Source organism: Phyllostomus discolor, chromosome 10 (genome assembly GCF_004126475.2).
Source record: "Phyllostomus discolor isolate MPI-MPIP mPhyDis1 chromosome 10, mPhyDis1.pri.v3, whole genome shotgun sequence".
Classification (NCBI taxonomy): domain Eukaryota; kingdom Metazoa; phylum Chordata; class Mammalia; order Chiroptera; family Phyllostomidae; genus Phyllostomus; species Phyllostomus discolor.
The window spans coordinates 50893015-50914224 of record NC_040912.2 but is presented as its reverse complement, the minus strand read 5'-3'; the positions used below and the strand labels follow the sequence as shown (position 1 = coordinate 50914224).

Below are 21210 nucleotides of genomic sequence, written 5' to 3'. Positions count from 1 at the left end.
AGGGCAAGGAAAAATGTCACAAAGCTTTCATACCATTTTTAACTTGCTCTCTTATTGATTCAGCACTCATTTGTTTACTGTAAACCTTTGATTATTTTCCAGAGCTCTGACAGTTTCTACTTATTTTTTCAATGCCCTTGTAGACATTATAACTGCCTACTTTATCATTTGGCTGTTGTCATTCCAAAGGAGTTTTCTTAACTTTGCCACACATCGACGTACTCTCAACTCAGATGCCTTCTTCCCAATGTGAGCAAGACAGAAATCATGGTATTTCCTTACCTGCTTCTCTCTGCTGGGTTCCCTGTCTGAGAATGTTTAGAACATTCTTCAGTTACTCAAGCTAGGAGACTTTATCTTTTCCCACTTATCTGGTAGAGTGGTGGTCAATCACCAAGTCCTTTGGATAAAACGCAGCCTTTCAAGGATTCTCTGAACATTCTAGTTATCACTAACTCACCATTTCTACAGGTTGCTGTCATCTTCCACTTTGAATATTAGAATCACTCTTGCTTAGATAGTTTGCACCTCATTTCCCCTCTCCATCTCCTATATGCATCTGCTCAAAGCACCTCTGTGCTTAACCCTATTTTTTTTTATCTCCTGCCTTTAGAGTTCCACACTCCTTTAGACCAAGGACTGTTTGTATTCAGCCCTGCAACAGTGCAGTATATACCAAGAGCCAAACAAATGATTCATGAATGTCTGAAACTGACCCCCAATACTATCCCTCAGAATGTTATGATATAATATAATAGGCATAATAAAATCAACCATCAAAATGTCCTTATATATGTATAAACATAAAGATATACATAACAATTTAGAAACTTTTAAAACTGAATTCACTCTCTTGCTTCCTTACTCCTGATTTTGAAAACTGTACCCTTTATTCAAGCTCTACTTCATTTCTTACCTCCTCAAACCCCTACCCATCAAATATACATTTGTCAATTTGGTACTGAATTATACACGCATCTGAAGTGCCTGATACTATTCATAATGCTTCCCTCATCAAAAAAAAAAAAAAGGGATGGGTATGCAAATGTTAGGATAGATCTATACCATGTTGCTCATAGATGCTATTAACACAATGCAATTCCACTACCCCCCCAACCTGTTATTCATCACTGATATGCCTAATAATATGCTGTCTTATGTTGGCTATAATTATTGTTTTTGTGAGTTTTCTCTCTCCACTATATTTGCATCTCCCCAAAGGCAAAAACCTTCATTCAACCAGTTTTCTATTAACCAAAACCCACAGTTCAAACAGATATATAATACATATTTTTCCAACATAAATGTTTATAGGTTGTACAATGATGCTTTGGTCTATAATTGAATAAATGTATGGGAAGAGCAGTACTATGCCAGAATTCACTTTTATTTTTGCATTTAAATTTTTGATATAATGTTCTTATGGGTGGAGAAATCATAGCCTAAATGACAATATTAAGGGAACAATGTACTCTTCTCTTCCTGAGGAACCTGGATGGGTGTGGAGGGGTTTCTCCATTTCACATTGTTTTCTCATTATGCTCAGGAAATGGATTTTTAATTTGGCTGGGGACAACGCTGCACATGTGAAGAGTCTGTACAGTCATATTCAAGACTGCACTCAGGGCCATACATGTGTACATTTGTGAGACTTCCATTTGAAAATAAAGAAGGAAAGGAGGTTTAATGGGAAAAGTCACCTGTTTTACACTCTATCTCCCACATTGCCCAGGATTAAAAAGTGTTCAAGTTATCTCTCAACAACTAAGCAGGCTCAATTTACATGCATATTGCACTAATATCTCTCTCCAAATAAATACCTATTTGCCAAGGAATACAAATGACTGCCTTTTGCTTTATGACTTTTAATATTCTATTATCATATATCACCCACAAGTAGCTAATAGGTTCCAGGTTCTCAACTACTTAGTGAGTTGAGTTGAGGTTGCTGAATGAGACCTTGGCAATTCAAAGAGAAGAAATGAAGAGGACTCAAGGAGAGGGACTTCATGAAACTGTCATGACAGCACAAAGATTTTGGGACCAAGGCTTTCAAACCCAAGCGTATCTTGCTTGCCTTACTATGTCCCAGGTCCCTGACACCTATAAGACTTGACTTTGAGGCTTCAAGGCTGCTATGGAACAGTGTAATATTATTGTCTGGCAGGAAATCATTTAACACAGGAACATGGGGAATGTTCTGCTCAGAACAATCTTGTCCTAGACAGGATCACTATAACAACCAAAGAAAAGGAAATAACAATTGCTAAAGAGGTGCTGTGCTTTAGTTTGCCTCAGTATTTGCAGGAACAAAATTTTCAAACACTTTGTTAATTGTCTCCATTGCTTCATAGGAATTAGATGATCCATGTACAGCATTTCTCAAAACACTTCTTCCAAATCTGGCTCGGATGGAGTCTGGGGACAATAGTTTTGCTTCATCTGGGTCTGTGGGACCCATCAATCGTCTCCATTCTGCAGCAGCATTCCACTTGGTCAGAACCATGACCAAAGATGGACCCCTGCAAAAAACAATGCTTTCAGAAGACTTGGGCTATTTACAACTGTACAAATTGCATACATGGCTAAAGACAGAATGCTATAGCTTCATCCAGAGACCTTTTCTTTATTCTTTGTACTTACCAGTGAGATTTTGTGCTTTTTTTTTTCATTTCATTTATACCTCTTTCAACATTATCTGTGTGTACACTTAAAAAAATGCTGTGGTTTAATTCTAGGGACACATGCCAGACACTGTTCAAGTACTTTCAGTGTATTCATTTTTTATCCTTCACAACAAACCTAGGAGGTAGGTAATATTACTATCCCCATTTTACATATAAGAAAACTAAGACACAGATCATTTTTGTTGGTAACAGGGATTTAAACTCAAATAGCCTCTATATCCAATGTGAATAACTAAATAAAAGAGAGAAAGGAAATAAGGAAGGAAGGGAAAGGAAGGAAAGAAGTAATAAGGAGAGGAGGAAGAAAGGGGAGAAAGGTAAGAAAAGAAGGAAATAGAAAAAAAAATGAACCCAAAATATTAACAAGGTGTCTGTTCACAAATGAGATTAGATGGAATGTTTTAATTAATTTTTATATTTTTCAGTTTCTACGATGAACATCTACTACTTAATAATGAACAGAAATATATGTCAGAAACTTACTCAGACAGCATTTCCAGTACATCTTTATAAAAGTCTTTTTTTACAATTTTAAAATAAATTTTGTCTGCTTGCTCTTTGATTAGTAGCATTTCCTTCATCTGTGTTATATCAAATCCAGCCTCTTTGATAAGGTTGAAGATATCCTCTAGGGAAAACAGATATATGTTAATCATACAGATTGCCTCCATTTTTGTTCCATATTCAAGAAGACTGAAATAACTAAGGAAAGTAATACTTTTACTGCATGACTGTGATTAAAAAAAAAAGCTATGCTAAACTTTGGAACTTAAAAAGCACCAGACTGACATTCAGAAGCACTTTAATATGTTATTATAGATGTTCAGTCCCTCAGATCCATCTTCCCAGAAACCACCTGAAATGTCTGGTAGACTACAGAAGTGGGAGAGAAGGAGATCTGCTCCTGTGCTACAAGTGAAGACTTGTTATGTCTCCATGCTGCAAATGCCAAGGAACTTCTTGCTAGAGGTGGATTGGAGGTGAGAACCAATCTGAACTCTTCTCCCTGAAGTATAAGGGCATGACTGAGGGAATTAAATAAAGCAAATCTTGTTAAAATCTCACCAACAGCCTAAACTCTGGTGGCTATATTCTGCAGTGGAAGGTGTTCATTGCATTATTTTTTCAACTTTTCTGTTTGGAAAATTTCACTCAATTTGGAGAAATGTATGCATTGGCTTTTATTTTTAAATATTTACCTCTTTGTTCATGTGTTACATGAGGTTTAATCAGTGCTAAAGTGCTTTGAAGAGGAAAGAAATGCTGTATTTCCCTTTCAGCAGCTTCTAATGAGTCACTTCCATACAACTGATTGATAGGCAAACTTTCTGTTGCAAATTGTATGCATAAACTTTGGAAAAGAAATCAAGTTAAAAACTGTTAACATAACATAACATAACATAACATAACATAACAAACACAATGTAACACTATTTATATAAATTGTTCAAAAATTACCAAGCAATAGTAACTCATTCCTGATATAGATATAGTGGAAAGGGAAGTAATTGCTGAGTACTTGGGGCATGCTACTTCATTCTAAGTATATAGTAGTCTTTAGGAAGAAAGGATATGGACATTTAAATAATCCTGATCATGGATACTGACAGACAGCTGTGAATGGAGTGATGGATGCCCTGGCCCAGTGACAGAATCCTGATCTCACTACTTGCTAGCTATGTGATATTACTTCTCTGTGTGTTAGTTGCCTCCCATATAAAAATGACAATAAAACTTGTTTTGGAAAGTGACTCTAAGGATGTAATCAGATGATGTATTTGAAATATATGGTACAGGTTAAGCTCTCAATAAATATTATTTTCCCTTCTTTTACCACTATTATCAAGCACCAGAGATGGCATTTCACTCTACACCCAAGATACCAAACTATCAACTGTAAATCCAAATGAAACTACAATGGAACCCTCCTGGTAAGCAAGAGCAGCAAAAAAAGAGGAACCCAGGTATGATTATGACCACAGTTAAGGAGCTGCTGTGCAGAGGGCAATAGCCCAAAGCAGAACTCACTTCCTTGGGGTCCTGGTGCCTGATTAATCAGCCCCTGAGTGTTTTGCTTGTGGAGGTGGTTGGGTGGTGCTCTGGCAGGGTCTGAAGTTGTGCACCAGGTGTGCTTGCTCTGTGCCTCCTAAGAGCCATAGGCCAAGATCAGCTTGCAGATCCAGTCAAGCTTTCTAGTGGCCTTTCCATAAAAACAGCCTGCCTTGGCTCTCGCCACAGACTTTCTTAAAATCTCTCAAAGGTTCACAAACCTCAAACAAACAGTATCTGGCCTCAGTATGTCCCATACCTCTTGCACAGTGGCCCCAGACCCAGCACTCATGGCAGCCAGACTCAGTTCGCAGTTTTGCCATTTCTGGGCACCTCCAAGCCCAGCACAAGAAGCAGCCACCTACAGATCACTCTGTAGTACATGCTGGGTGGCTCTAGGGCAGGGCACAGGCAACAGCTGATCTTGGCCTGCATCTTCCAGGAGGCCCAGAGTGAGCACACTTTTATATAAGTGATGTTTCATAAGCACTGTTATTTATTGAATAAATATGTGTTAAGCTGGCTCTGCCTAATAGAGCATCTCTATTCTTGCTCACTTGAAGGCAGAGCCTTTCTTCCCCTAAACTGAATTCTTCAATTAAGTATTGGCACAAAGAATTTAAGCTAATTTCACTTCAGTTAGTTTCCCTCAGTGACATCCCAAGAATGGGGATGCATGAGATACTATCCCCATCCTCCAGGTGATAGTAAGTCTGACAGTTAAGATCAAAAAATATTTACAAAGTGCCCCCTATGTGCCAGGTAATATATCATCTGTTAAATTGATTACAAAGTTTAGCTGTAATCTAAGGTTCATCAGTAAACTAACTTAGTAATGGTTCCTACCAAATTACAGACTGCACATCAAGTTAATCATAATTGTCTTGAAAAGCTTATGATCAACTAAATAACCTTCAGCTGCCATCACATCCTTCTCAAAAGAATTTCTCCCAAACAGTGGATGCAGTAGTTATTTCTGCCAAAAGCTGGCCTTTGGGCTGGCTACGCACCACTTATTTCACAGCTCCAAACCAAACAGCTCACAACCTTCTCTTACAAAGCTTTGGCAACATTCAGGTTGGCACTGGGCTGGGCCTCCAATCAACAGCAGTCCACTCCTGACCCAGGAAAAGTAGCCATCCTGAGAACCTCCCCTGAGCTAGAGCTCTTTCTGTACTCCATATCAAAAGGAAATTATAATGGCTCCCCTGGTAACATTTTGGGATCCTACCTCTCTGGAAGGTTGTCTTTTGCTTCTTCAACAGTGCTTGGTCCAATTAACTTTTTCCAGTGTTGTAAACCATTTTCTCTTAATAAAACAAGTGCTAGAGATGGACCACTGTTAGAAAAGAAAAAAACAAGCTAATAAAAATATGACTCAGTAGCTAATTATACATAGATGATACAAGCATATTTGTAAATAGACTATAAAATGTCAAAGTAATCCTTTTATCAAAAGTCTGAAATTAATTTCTGTTGGTGTATTCTTAAGAGCATATTTATAAAATTTTTGGATGAAAGCAGAAATGAAGGGAAAAGAAGAGTCTTGGTTCTAATAGAGTGGTTTCTGTATAATTCCCATACTCCTGCTGATTTACATACTTTTGCTGGATTTCTATCCCAGCTTCTATTTCACTTACTCGTTTAGAAACCTGACAGATGCCTAGCATCGCATGCCTCTCTTAGAACTAGTGATTTTTAGGATTACAAACGTCCTTGAGAGTCAGTCAGTTCTGTTTGGACTTGATGATGTTGTACACCCTGAATTTCTGGCATTCAACTCAAGCAGACTTCAGCAACTTCACCTGGAATATTTCCATTACTCCAATAACATTCCAGGAGGACCAGAGAAGGCAGACAGTTGAACAGAGTATCAACATGGGAGAGAAATTGGAAAAAAAGCAGACTCAGCACTTATTTACAGAATTGAGAGGTATGGCAACTTGAGCAGAAAAAAAAGGTTAAAAGAAGATTTAAATTATTCAAAAGCAAATCAGAGTATGCATTCTACAGCTGAAATCTACTTTACCTGGTCATGTTTTCTATAAGATTTCCAAAATAATCTTCATTTTCATATTCCTTGCAAAGTGTCTGTGCCTCTTCTTTTGATAATACTATTTGTCTCTGCATCAATATTTTAAAACCTTCATCTTGAATAATATTCAAGACATCCTCTAAACAAAAATTCACATGTTTTAAATTGCTAGGTTATTTTTTTAAAGATTTTATTCATCCATTTTTTTTTTTTTTTTTAGGGAGGGAAGGGGGAGAAAGAGAGAGAGAGAGAGAGAGAGAGAGAAACATCAATGTGCGGTTGCTGGGGGTTATGGCCTGCAACCCAGGAATGTACCTTGGCTGGGAATCGAACCTGGGACACTTTAGTTCCCAGCCCGCGCTCAGTCCACTGAGCTACGCCAGCCAGGGCTGCTAGGTTATTTTTTATACGCACAATATAGAATATATTATCATGTGGCATATAATCATTTTATCCTATTATGCAATTTAAAACTTGGCGAAAATACTCATTAGATTTTAATTTAAGGTGAACAATATTCTTAACATATCAAATTATAATGCTGTGTCCAGTTTTTCATGATATAACATTCATACACATACACATTGAAGTATCTCATTAGCAAATATTTTCTATAATATATGCTTTGTTTCTAAGACTGGAATCAAGGCAGGGCTATCCCTTCCCATCGATCCTATTTGACATCATACTGGAAGACCTAGCTAGTAAAATAACACAAGAAAAGGAAATAAAGGGTATATAGACTGGGAAGGAGAAAATAAAACTGTGTTTATTGTCAAAACAGATGACATCATTGTCTATGTAGAAAATCCCAAAGAAAGAATAATAAAATTCCTGAAAATAACTAACAAGAAACTATTATAGCAAAGTTTCAAGTTATAATTAATATACAAAAGTTAATGACTTCCTTATACACTAACAATGAACATCAGAATTTGAATTTTAAAACACCATTTGCATTAGTACATTAGTATTACAACTGTATTAAATGAAAAATATTTGCAAACCACATATACCAATTACATTAGTATTTCAAAAGATGAAATACATGAGTGGAAATCTATCAATATATACATAGGGTTTAAATGAGAAATACTACAGCCTTTGGTGAAAAGCATCAAAGATCTTAAATATTGGGAACATATTCATTGTTCCTGGCTAGGAAGACTCAATGTTGTTAAGGTTTCAATTCTTCCCAACTTGTTCTCTAAGTTCTATACAATCCCAATCAAAAGCCCAGTAAGTTACTTCATGGATATGGATATTGACAAACTTATTCTAAAGTTTACATAGTAAGGCAAAAACCCAGAATAGCCAACTTAGTATTGAAAAAGAAAAGTAATGTTGGAGGACTGATACTACCCACTTCAAGACTGACTGCAAAACTAGACAGAGATGGATAGGCAAAACAATAGACACATAGATCAACAGAATTGAACAGAGAACCCACACATATTCACACATGAATATGTCAACTGATCTGTGACAAATAAGCAAAGGTAATACAGTGGAGCAATGACAGCTTTTCCACAAAAGGTGATAGAACAACTGGACATAAACATGCAAAAAAAATCTAGACATACACCTTATACCTTTTGCAAAAATTAACTCAAATGGATTATAATCTTAAATATAAAACACCATACTATAAACTTTCTAAAAGGTAACAGATGAGAAAATCTTGGTGATCTTGGGTTTAGCAATGATATTTTAATTTAAACACTAAAAGAACAATAAAAAACTCTGATAAGTTGAACTATATTAAAAATAAAAACTTTTCAGTGAAAAACATTGTTTAAAAACCACAGAATTAAAAACTTAGAAAAATATTCGCAGATACCACATATATGAGTATATAAAGGACATGGTCACAATATACAAAGAACTAATAACTCAATAGTACAAACAACTCACTTAAGAAATGGGCAAAAATCTGAAGAGATATCTCAACAAAGAAGATACAGAAATAGAAGTCACCATATGAAAAGATGCTCAGTATCATATGTCATTAGGAAATTGTAAATCAAGACAACAGTGAGATACCATCATATACTTATTAAAATAGAAAAAATCTAAATAACAACCTGTGGAGCAACAGGAACTCCCATTAACTGCTGTTTGAAGTTGAAAATGCAACAGCTACTATGGAAGGCATTTGACAGTTTCTTACAAAATTAAACATAGTTTAACCATATGATCCAGTATTCATGCTCCTAGGTGAAATATTTACCCAGTTGAGGTGAAAACTTCTGTCTACACATGTAAAACAATCATATATTAATGCCTATAGCAGCTTTATTCATAAAAACCAAAACTAAAAGCAACAAAGATGACTTTTAATAAGTAACTGGGTAAATTTTGGCACAGCCATAAAATGGAACATTATTCAGCAATAAAAAGAAGTGAGCTAACAGATCACAAAAAGACATGGAGGAACTGAAATGTATATTAAGTAGCTTTTTAATCTGATGTAGTCCCATCTGTTTATTCTTTCCTTTATATCCCTTGCTCTAGGGGGCATATTAATGAAAATATTGCTGCATGGAATATCTGAAATTTTCCTGCCTATGTTCTCCTCTAGGGCTTTTATGGTGTTGTGGCTTATATTTAAGTATTTTATCCATCTTGAGTTTATTTTTGTGTATGGTGTAAATTGGCAGTCAAGTTTCATTTTTTAAAATGTAGCTGTCCAGATCTCCAAAAGGAACCAACTGTATGAGAAAATATATTAGCCAATGGTACCTTGGACAAGGGTTTGATCTGCAAAATATATAAGGAACTCACATGACTCCACACCAGGAAGACAAACAGTCCAATTAAAAAATGGGCAAAGGACCTGAATAGACACTTCTCCAAGGAGGACATACAGAGGGCCCAGAGACATATGAAAGAATGCTCAGCATCACTGGCCATCAGAGAGATGCAAATTAAAACCACAATGTGGTACCATTTCACACAAGTGAGAATGGCCATCCTAACCAAATCAACAAAAAACAAGTGCTGGTGAGAATGTGGAGAAAAGGGAACCCTAGTGTACTGTGGGTGGGAATACAGACTGGTGTAGCCACTGTGGAAAACAGTATGAAACTTCCTCAGAAAACTAAAAATAAAACTGCCTTTTGATCCAACAACTCCATTGCTGGGATTATACCCTAAAAACCCTGAAACACCAATTCAAAAGAACCTATGCACCCCAATGTTCATTGTAGCACTACTTACAATTGCCAAGTGCTGGAAACAGGCTAAGTGCCCATCAGTGAATGAATGTATAAGAAAACTGTGGTACATTTACACAACGGAATATTACACAGCAGAAAGAATTAAGGAACTCCTATCCTTCCTGACAGCATGGATGGTACTGGACAGTATTATGTTAAATGAAATAAGGCCAGGTGGTGAAAGACAAATACCATATGATAACACCTATAAGTGGAACCTAACCAACAAAACAAACAAGTGAGAAGAGTAGAACCACAGACATGGAAATAAAGAACAAACTGGAGGTAACCAGAGGGGAGTGGGGAAGGGGATAATGAGGGAAAGAAGTGGAAGGTTCATGTCAAGTAACATGTATAAAGGACCCAAGGACAAAGACATTGGGGGTTGGGGAAGGATTGAGTGTGGGAGGTGGGATGGTGGGTAAGGCAGAGGGGAGTAATGGGGGGAAATGGGGACAAGTATAATTGAACAATAAAAATAAATAAATTCTACTTACTTATCCTAAAAAAAAGAAATGCATATTAAGTAAAAGAAATTAATCTGGAAAGGCTATGTACTGTGTGACTCCAACTATTTGGCATTCTGAAAAAGGCAAAACTATAGAAATAGCAAAAAGATTAGTGGGTACCTGGGGTTGGGAGGAGGATGGGAGGAATGAATAGGTGATTCTATTCTGTATGATACTGTAAAGAGGACACATGACATTATGCATTTGTAAAAACCCACAGAAGTTACAAAATAAAGAACTTTAATGTAAACTATGAACTTTAGTCATTAACAATGTATCAATATCACTTCATTAATTATAAAAATATATCACAGTCATATGTTAATAGGAGAAATTGTTAAGCAGGCATGAGGGAACTCTGTACTATCTTAATTTTTCTATAAAGCTACAAGTGTTTTAATTTATAAAAATCTACCCATTTAACAAGCAAGTAAATATTAAGAAAGATTTTAAAGGCAAACAAAACATTCCAAAGAACAACACTCTAGGCCCAGATAGTTACACTAGTAAACTCTGATAAACATTTAAGAAAGATATACTAATTATACACTGTCTCTTCCAGAAAGTAGGAGTAACAACCCACCTCATTTGATGAGGCCTGCATTACAAGAAAACAACAAATAACCCCCATGAATATAAGCACAAAAGTCCTCAACAAAATATTTAAATACCAAGTCCAGAAGTATGTAAAAAAATATATAACAACCAAATGTGGTTCATTTGGAGAATGCAAAGCTGCTTCAACATTCAAAAATCACAGTAATTGCCATATTATCAAACTCAAAGAAAAAAATTATATCAGTAGATACAGAAAAAAATATTTGAGAAAATACAACATCCATTCATGATAAAAAATTCCAGAACTTGGAATAAGTGGAGATTTCTTTACTTTGATAAAGAATATATAGCAATGCCATAATGTTTAATGGTAAAAATTGAGTGCTTTCACTATAGGGTCAGGAACAAGGCAAGCCTGTCCATTCTCACCTCTCCCAGTCAACATCAATTAGGAAGTTCTAGCTAGTCAGAACAATGAAGCAAGCCGAGGAAATAAAGGTACACAGATTGGAAAGGAAAAGTTATAACTATCTTGATTTGCAATGATATTGTCTACATCAGTAGCTCTGGGCCAAAGTTTTTCTTCCCCAAGAGTCCACATGACCACGTCATTTTTTGTTGTCGGGGACGACGGGTGAGTGCTACTGGCAACTACTCAGTTGAGACCAAGGGTGTTGTAAACATTTTACAGCGCACATGACACAGCCTCCCTCAACCAAGAATTATCTGCCCCAAATGTAAATAGGTCTGAGATTAAGAAATTCTAGTCTCCACAGAAATTCCCAAGCAGACCACATCAAAACTTCTAAAACTGAGTTCAGCAAGTCATACAAAGTCAATATAAAAATATCACAGTATTTTCACACACTAGCTATGAAAAGGAGTTAATAGTGTGAATTTACGGTTGCACTCTTATTCTACCACCATGTTCACTCTGCTATGTGAATACAGAATTAGGGAATGACTAGAACTTTTTAAGTGTAGGCACTGTATTTATGTTTTCTCATTTACATCTGGATTTTTTAAACTTATTTTTCAATTAAAGTTTGCATTCAGTATTATTCTGTATTAGAAGAAATAGATTTGATAAAGCATCTTTTTCAAAGCACACTATTAATAAGGGGTTGATCCTAGATTTGAATTAAGGCATTTCAGACATGAAAGCTTCCAATCATTATTATGTAATAATTCTTGCCACGTTGAAATTTACTCTTACAAATTCATAGGTTAAAAAATACTTTGTAAACTCTCAAACTGCAAAAATGTTTTATTATTTACTATTGAGAAATTATTAAATTAGTATTAACTAAATTTCTTACTTTAGGTAATTTTTAAAATTCTAAAATAATATATGTTAATGTAATTACACTAGGGTTTATTCAAATCAATGTATGAAATACTCTAACAATTTACACCTTATTTCTTACCTCCCTTTTCTCGAAAGAGATCTGGTCGAAGTAATGCCAGTATCCTTTCTAACTTTAAGCTTGTCATACTTTTAAAATCAGGAAAGAAGATATCAATAAGCTTATTAACATTATCTACATTCTCTTCAACATCACAAAATTGAGATATATCTTGTCTTTCCAGATATTCTTGTAAACTGTTGAAATCGAAACATAATTTAAGATTATAAACTGAAGTTTAATAACCATGCCATAAAATTAAAACCAATAATAAGTTCACAAATAATTTGGGGTTTAGTAAAACAAACAAAAATATAATTTCACATAAAGATAAGTTGCATTTATCACATCAAAGAATAATATATTTAATTCAACTTTTTATTGAGCCAATCCACAGATCAATCAAATGAAATCATGTATATTTCACTTCATGAGAAGATAAAAAAGACCAAAATAAAATGTTTAACATTTTTTCTTTTCTCTCTGTAAAGATTTTCAGATGGTTCCTATTTTTCCTTTTTTATTTTGTCTTTGAATCAAGAGTTATTAAGGAGCACATTTCATATTTTCAAATGGGTAAGACATTTTGCTCATTTTTTAATTGTTTATTTCCCATGTAATTGGATTATAATCAGAAAATGTGTGTGATGAAATCTTAATAAAAAAAATGTTGACATCTGTCAGAGGGAAGGGAGGTTGGGGACTAGATAAAAGAAGGTGAAGTGATTAAGCAAAACTACAACAGGGTGGTGATAACCAGAGGGAAAGGGATGGGGGTAGATGGAGGTAGGCAAAGGAGGGATAAGTGGAGATGGAAGGAGACTTTGCTTTGGGTGATGGGCACACAATGCAGTGTGAAGATGAATTTTGGTTGAGTTGTGCACCTAAAAACTGTAGCTTTGTCAACCAATGTCAGTCCAATAAATTTCTAAAAAACCTGTTATGGTTTTCTTTGTAAACAAAGAAAATTTTATTTGTAACTATATTTATATTTCATATATTATAGATTATTATATATAACTATTGAATGTGCATTTCCATTCACATATATCCTTATTTATCTTTGCCTGCTATGTATTGAAATTTTTTACCAAGGTATTTTTGTCTACTCCTTATTCTTCTAATACTTTCATTTTTGTATTTTTAACTGTTACATTGTTTGGGGCATTTTGACTACTATATCTTCTCATAAGTGTTGCCTTTTACATCATGTTTTTTTAAAATCAAGTTAACACTTTTAATGCTCAATTCTAATATATTATTTTTCCTGGCTTTTTTGGGGGGCAGGGGTGCCATCCCTTTAGTTTTCTTTTTATTTGTGTGTTTTTTCTAAACAATATGACTGCAGTTTTTAAAGCTTTATTTTGAAATGACAGAAAGTTTCAAGACTAGGATAATGAGCACTAAATTCACCAACTGTCAACATTTTGTCATATACTAGTATCTCATACACAGTCCTCATTCAAATTTCATCAATTTTATAAAAGGTCTTATCTATAGTAATTTTTTCCTAATCTGGGATTACATTAGCATGTAGTTGTCCTATCTCCCTAATCTTTCTTTATCTCCAGTGCCTCAGCTGTTTTTGTCTTTTAAAACAGTGATATTTTGGAATCCAAGTCAGTTGCTGTGTACACTGTTCCTCATTTTGAATGGTTTCAAAGTCTTGGATGGCCCAGTAGTTTCCTGTTACATTCATGTATGAACCTTTGGCAGGAATACTGCATAAATTGTGCTGTATTCTTCTTGGTACATCACAGTAGGAGTACACTATGCCAGTTTTCCCAATTAACTGGTGATATTAATATGGTTAAAGTGGTACCCCCTAGTTTTCTCCACTGAAAACTTACAATTTCCACTTTGTAAATAATAAGATATCTTTGAGGACACTGTTTGAAACTATATATTTTTCACACAATGGTTTTAGCACCCACTGATGATTCTTTTCTACACTGATAATTTATTTAATGTTTTTTAATTTAGTTTTTTTTTTTTACCTTGGCTTCATAACCTCTGTATTTAATGGGATAATGAACCTTTCTATAACTAGTAAAATAACCATATACTTGACTATGATCCCTCCATCTTATTTTATATGTACTATTACTTTAAATGGTATTGTCGGGGGGGGGGGTTCTTTCCCTTATTTTGCTGGTATGAATAAATTGCTATTCATTCCATGTTTTCCTCCTTGTTAATGTAGCAATTTTATTATATTAATCCACCACACCAATGTTTGCTAATTTTTGCCATCTTTTACCTGCTTCCATAAAGACATACATGCCAAATATTTCTTGCATTCTGGCACACTATTTCTGTAACTCACACTCCATTCATCCTCTTTCTGCAAATTCAAATAAGAATCTTAAAATAGTTCCATTACCTTATTCATCTCATCTTTCCTTTCTCTTCTCTGGGATTTTTTAACCATTTTTCCACACATACTATGTAACTGCTAGCTGTGTTAAGATAATTTAGGACCTATCAGAGTTCTCTTTTGTTTAAAGCATCCTTCATTAGCTATTATATTATAACCCAGAATTATGCAATGTGTGTGTGTTACATGGGATGGAGGGTATCTGTGTTCATAAATTCCAAGGTTCACTGGTAACAACTGTTTCCCTTCTTTTATTATCCTCATATTAAGGTGTCATTTTTTATTTTTGGCTTTGTTGAGTCCTTCCTCAAACATTTTCCATGGAAAGATTACATAGGTGATATATTCCTAAACATTCCTTGAACATCTTCCTTTTGCTCCACCAGGTAAGCGATATCTTAGCTTTGTTAATAATGTGGGAGTTGGCTCTGGCAAGATAGCTCAGTTGGTTGGAACATCATTCTGCACATCCTCTGCACCAGAAGGTTGTGGGTTTGAGTCCTGGTTAGGGCACATACCTAGGTTGTGGGTTTGATCCCCAGTTGGGGCACATACAGGAGGCAACCAATCAATGTTTCTCCCTTGCTTTGATGTTTCTTTCTATCTTCCCTTTTCTCTCCCTGCAATCAATTAAAACCATATTCTTGGGTGAGGATTTAAAAAAAAAAGCATGCAGGTGCTGGAGTCTTTTTCTCTTAGTAGTCCAACAACAACTCTTAGTAGCCTGATAACAAGTCCTACTGCAGTCAGAGATTTTTCCTTTGTAAGTAACTCAGAGGCTTGCCAACAATGGAGTTGGTGGAAGGGGTGACCTGCAGGTTGTGTTTGTCTGTAGGGAAATTTTAAGCCATAGTAAAACCAACTAAAACTGAGTTGCTTTATTATCATCAATGCACCAGCAATTCTAAACAATATTGGTGATAAACTACTCTTTCTTGAAAAGAATATTTTGTTTATCTACATGATAAACAATTCCTGTGATTGTTTATTCCATTCCAAAATATGGAATTCGATTCCAAATTTTTGAATTTTTTAAATATATTGTATAATTAGGTTTCAAGTTAGTTATCTTAATAAACAGCATACTTGACATTATACTCTGCATGAAAGAATCAATCCTAAAATAACAGCTGTTGGCAATATTTGAATTTTTGGAATTATTGTGAAGCAGGATTTTTATGCATCTCTGTTTATTAAACATCAATATACAAGGTCTTTACAAAAAGTCCAGCCATTGTTAATATAATGAGAACAATCTGCGCAACATCAATGTAAATTAGTAGCCAAGGAAAGTAGACTGGAATGTGCATATGTGAACAATGACAACTTCACTGTACTAGTCAGTGGGGGCAATAGACACCATTGAATTAGCATGTGTACTGTTGGTCAATGTATTCAAAATGACTGAGCAAGTAGAGGAAATGAGTCTGCAATCAAATTTTGTGTTAAGCTTGGACATTCCTCTGCAGAAACTATTTGGATGATTCAGGAGGATTTGGGGACAATGTAATAAGTGCAGCACAAATAAAAGTGTGGCACAAATGCTTCAAAGATGGTCGAGAATCTGTTGAAAGTGATCCATGTTCTGGAGGCCTGCAACAAGCAGAACACCTGAGAATGTTGACTGTGTATGGGCTACAATCAACAAAATTGGTGACTGACAGTACAAGAACTAGAGCTGATCTAGGGATTCCAAAAACTACTGTGTCCAAGATTTTGATGCAGGATCTTGGCATGATATGTGTCATGGCAAAATTTATTCCACAGCATCTGCTACCAGAGAAGAAATATCATATCGTGCTACAGTTGCTAATGACTTGATTAAAACGATTAACAATGAACCGGATTCCTCAAGGTCATAACCAGGAGATGAATGGTGGGTCTATGGCTCCAATTCAGAAATGAAAGCCCAGTCATCCCAATGGAAATTGGGAAATTACTTGGTTCTCCATGCCTGAAAAAGGTGTGGCAAAGTCACAGCAAGATAATAACCACGTTAAACTGTGTTTTTTGATTGGGAAGATGTTGTCCATCATGAGTACACCCCCTCCAGGCCAAACAATTAATAAGGAGTATTACCTCAATGTTCTTTCTCATTGAGTGATGCAATACAATGAAAACAGCCACTGCTATGGGCAACTGGTGATTGGTTGCTTTATCACGACAACCCACCCACTCATGCTTCACATCTTGTGTAGAGTTTTCGGTGAGGCATCAATCACCCGGTGACTCAGTTCCCCTACAGTTCAGATTTGGCACCCTAGTGACTTCTGTTTTTTTCCCAAACTAGAATCACCTTTGAAAAAGAAGAGGTTTATATGTCGATGAGATTCGGGGAAAATATGATGCGGCAGATGATGGCAATTCTAACAAAGGATTTTGCCATGTTTTGAACAGTAGAAGAGATGCTAGGAGAACTGTGTGAGGGTCCCATGATGCCAACTTTATAGGGAGTGAGGCATCATTGTCCTAGGTACAATATTTCTTGTATCTTGTACCTTCATCAATAAATATCTCCATTTTTCATATTACATGGTTGAGTACTTCCTGGACAGACTTCAAATAGCGGAGATCAGTTTTGAGACTGTCACTGACAAGTCTTCAAAGTTAAGGCTTATCAAAAAAAAACTATACTTTTTTAAAATGCATTGATATAATTAAACAGTAGTAACCTATTGTTTCCATTTTTGTGGGGTTTTTTGTTCATTTATACACAAATGCCATAAAAGACAATTTTCACTATGTCTTTTTTTTCTGTCCATTATAATTTGTCTCACTCAATAATTGAATTTAACATTTCCATGTAATGGAAAGGGGTGTTAAGTCTCAAACATTAAGTATACCACTGCCTGTTCTTCCTCTTTAGAAACAGTGTACAGTGTTTTCCCCAGGATATCTGCATGTGTTTCTACATTCCAGGGAATTTTCCTCCTATTACTTGTTGATTTATAGCTTGTCCATCTATCCTTTCTTCTCTGTATGGAGTCTTTTATTACAACATGATTCTCCAGCATATTTTTCAGATTACTTATGTCTGTTCTCAGAATGTCTGTCTCATTTTTTTTTTCTGTATCTAGAGTTATTTCTTGCAGCTCATTTTCCAAGTCCTTAATTCAAGTCTCAAATGACTATCATGCCCTCTAATTCTCACTTAATTTATAATTCAGATTGTGATTTTCATAATGCAAATTTGAAAGTTTACTGTCAGTAGTAGTAGAAGTATTACTATCATTTCATTTAAGGATTTTTCTGTCCCTAGCAGTTCATTTTCACTTGGCTTGTTTTGATTTCTGGTACATCTTCCTTTCTCTGGATGCTGGGCTCCCTTAGGTGGATAGTCATTTTTCTGCATTAGCTTTTTGAGGATTAATGTCTGGGTTTTGGTGTGTTAAAAATCCTGTACTCACTTGGAAGGCAAAAATGGCCTCTAGGCTACAAGCCAGCAGGGTGTCATCTCCCCACAGAAACAATTGGAAAAAGCCATAGAGAGCTGGACTTCAAAGGCAAGGAATTCACTAACCCTGCTTAGCTCTATCTTGGACTTTCAGGAGTCAGGAAGACTAATGAACTCCGGGCCTGACCTTTGGCCAGCTGCTTATTAGTACAGATTTCCTTTGATTCTAAAGAGGCAAGAAAGGTCTGGAGTTGGGGAGTAGAGGGTGAAGTTATAGAATTCAGACTGCTCTGATCCCAGAACGCTTTTAAAAGAGAATTTTGTAAAACAAAAAGTAAAATATCTGTAGCTATGACATGTACAGAAATAAATAGGTTACCAAGAATAGGATACATATAGCATACATACATTCTATATAGAGAGAAATACAATATATTATAGGAAGTAGGAACTGTTATCTGCACTCAGTCACAAAGATGTAAAGCTGAAAGGAACCTTAGAAATCATCTAATTTTTTCTTCATGTTGTATCTTCAGGACTGGGCACATAAGACTTTAATAAATATGAGATGAATGAAAGGATACAAAACAAAATAAATAAGCGAGTGAGTGAATGAATGAATGAATGAATGAATGAATGAGTGAAGACTGCCCGAAACTACTTATATGACTGAGCAATACAGCTGAGGAACCACACCTTCCCCCTTCTGAAGGATGACTGGAAAACAAAGATAAACGACATTGTATCTCGGGTTATTAATACACAGACTGGTAAGGAGACAGACATGTAAACAGATAACACAAATTATGTGATAAAAAGGCATCATAAATGAATTTGGGAATTCTGAGTGAAAAATTTGGGTTCCTGTGTCCTACTTTCCTGTTTCTTTCTCACTCCTCCCTGGCCAACTATTGGATCAAGTGGGTTATTGTTGGCATGGACAGTTTCCCCACACCATGTGGGTTCACAACCTGTGTTTTTTCTCTGCAGGGATAACCAACCTGACAGACCTGAGGCTCTGCTGTCCTGGGACTAGCTCATGTTTACACAAGGGGCCACCTATCACTCACAGCATAACTAATCTGTTTTTAACTTCCATTCTGCCTCACCCCTATCCCCTACCACCTAGAGAGGAAGGCAAGGAAGCTTTGAGGTAGGAGAGGGTGGCAAGAAAAAGAACAGTGAACAAATGTGTAAATTACTCATGAGAGATTTTGTCCTTGATTCTTTAGTTTCCAGATCTACTAAAAGATGGCAAGTGGAAGTACACAGCAACTGTTAGGCCCTGCCTCCAGAACAAGAGCTGTGAAATCCGAGTCCCACCAACAAGCTCTTCACCACTCCATGCTGCCCCCTTGTGGCCACTGCTCAGGATAAACACGGCCAAAGGCGAAAGGAATCTCTAAGTCTAGAAAGAAAATACTGCAGACTTTGTCAAAACAAGATTAGTACATCTCACTTCACTCCCACCCTGCCAGTTGCATAAATTGTTCATTCTGTTATGTGGTTACTGAACAACTGGAGACAACTCCTTCTCAAAGTTGGATGTAATGGAGACTTACCTGAGCAATGCCACCAAAGCAATACTGACTTCTCATTAATGAGAATTGCACAGAACTCTTCTTTACTTTATTGTCCAAAAATCTGGTACTGTTTTGAGCCTAACTCTGCCCATCCAAACCTTCTTTCTGATAACTGATTATCATTTTTTTCCTGAAACTCTCAAAATAGGTATCACTGTTTAAAAAGCCCTTTGTCAGCAGTTGGCTTACCTTAATGAGTCCCTCTACCCTACTTAAGAATTGGAATTAGTGATGTTAGGGTTTCTCTGTTACCTAAAAATCTATGACATTGCTAGGTATCAGCAGATGTAACTACTTGTGAAAAGCCAATACAATTCATTAGCAACACAACAAGGAAAGTTCTAGAGATTCCCAGCCAGAAAATGCAATGTGAGTATAGAAGGGTCAGGCATTCCCTTTCTCAGATCTGACCTGCTAATAAGTGAGGAAGCCCTCCAACTGTTGTCTTACCCCATTAATCTAGTGCAGGTACAAAGAGTGTTACAGGAATATAGAAAGAAACTCTACCTGCCCACAATAAAGACCACAAATACAAATGAATTAAACCAGGGTATATGTGGTCTATTTAAAAACCTGGAGGTACAACTGTCCTAAGTCCTAGTTACAATTCAGATGGAAAGGTCCATATAAGGTCCCACTAAGCACCTCAACTGTAGTAAAGCTCGCAGGGATATGCAGTTATGTTCATTTATCTCACATTAAACCTGTTTCTTGTGAGTCCCCACAGGAATCACAACCTGAAACCTGTTTTGCAAACCCATCAAAGACCTCAAACTCCTTTTCAAGAAACAAAAACCTGTTGTAGATAAGTAATATAATAGCTGGGCTTTAAAAATATATTTATTTATTTTCACAGAGAGGATGGGAAGGAGAAAGACAGGTAGTGAAACATCATCGTGTGGTTGCCTCTCACGCACCCTCTACTGGGGACCTGGCCTACAACCCAGGCATGTGCCCTGACTTGGAATTGAACCAGCAACTCTTTGTTTCAGAAGCTGGCACTCAATGCATTGAGCCACACCAGCCAGGGCCAATAGCGGAGCTTTAATATAATTCTCTTTCTCAAATTTCTGACACTCTTTCTAACTCAGCCTCCTTCCCCTGGAAAGGAATTTTTTTGTCCCTGTTGGACTTAACCCTTATCAGATAAAGTCCTAGGTTCTCCACTCCACTAACCTTCTTGTCAAATTTGTCACCTCTATGCTATAATTACACGTCAAGATGATGACACTTCAAAAATTTCAACCCATCTGTATTTTAAAAGAAGCAGCCAATGGCCTCTCTGGTCTGGTCTCAGATCCCATTCCCTTGCCCGCCTTAGATCAGATAGGGAGAAACTTCCATACCCTATATAGGCATGGACCACATACCTTATTGGCAGGAAGAAGTTACTG

At 36.1% G+C, this 21210-nt stretch overlaps 1 protein-coding gene across 1 annotated transcript in view; it reads right to left on the bottom strand.

Annotated features, from left to right (window-relative positions):
* Nucleotides 1-853: 853 nt before the first annotated feature.
* NME8 (NME/NM23 family member 8) overlaps nucleotides 854-21210 on the bottom strand; it is a 49741-nt gene continuing 29384 nt past the window's right edge. The window contains exons 10-15 of the mRNA XM_028525995.2: nucleotides 12484-12659; nucleotides 6766-6910; nucleotides 5968-6075; nucleotides 3887-4038; nucleotides 3171-3315; nucleotides 854-2522 (exon numbers count right to left, since the gene is read on the bottom strand). Coding sequence (XP_028381796.1) covers nucleotides 2285-2522; nucleotides 3171-3315; nucleotides 3887-4038; nucleotides 5968-6075; nucleotides 6766-6910; nucleotides 12484-12659 — 964 coding nt within the window. The 3' untranslated portion in view covers nucleotides 854-2284. The remainder of the gene's footprint in view (nucleotides 2523-3170; nucleotides 3316-3886; nucleotides 4039-5967; nucleotides 6076-6765; nucleotides 6911-12483; nucleotides 12660-21210) is intronic.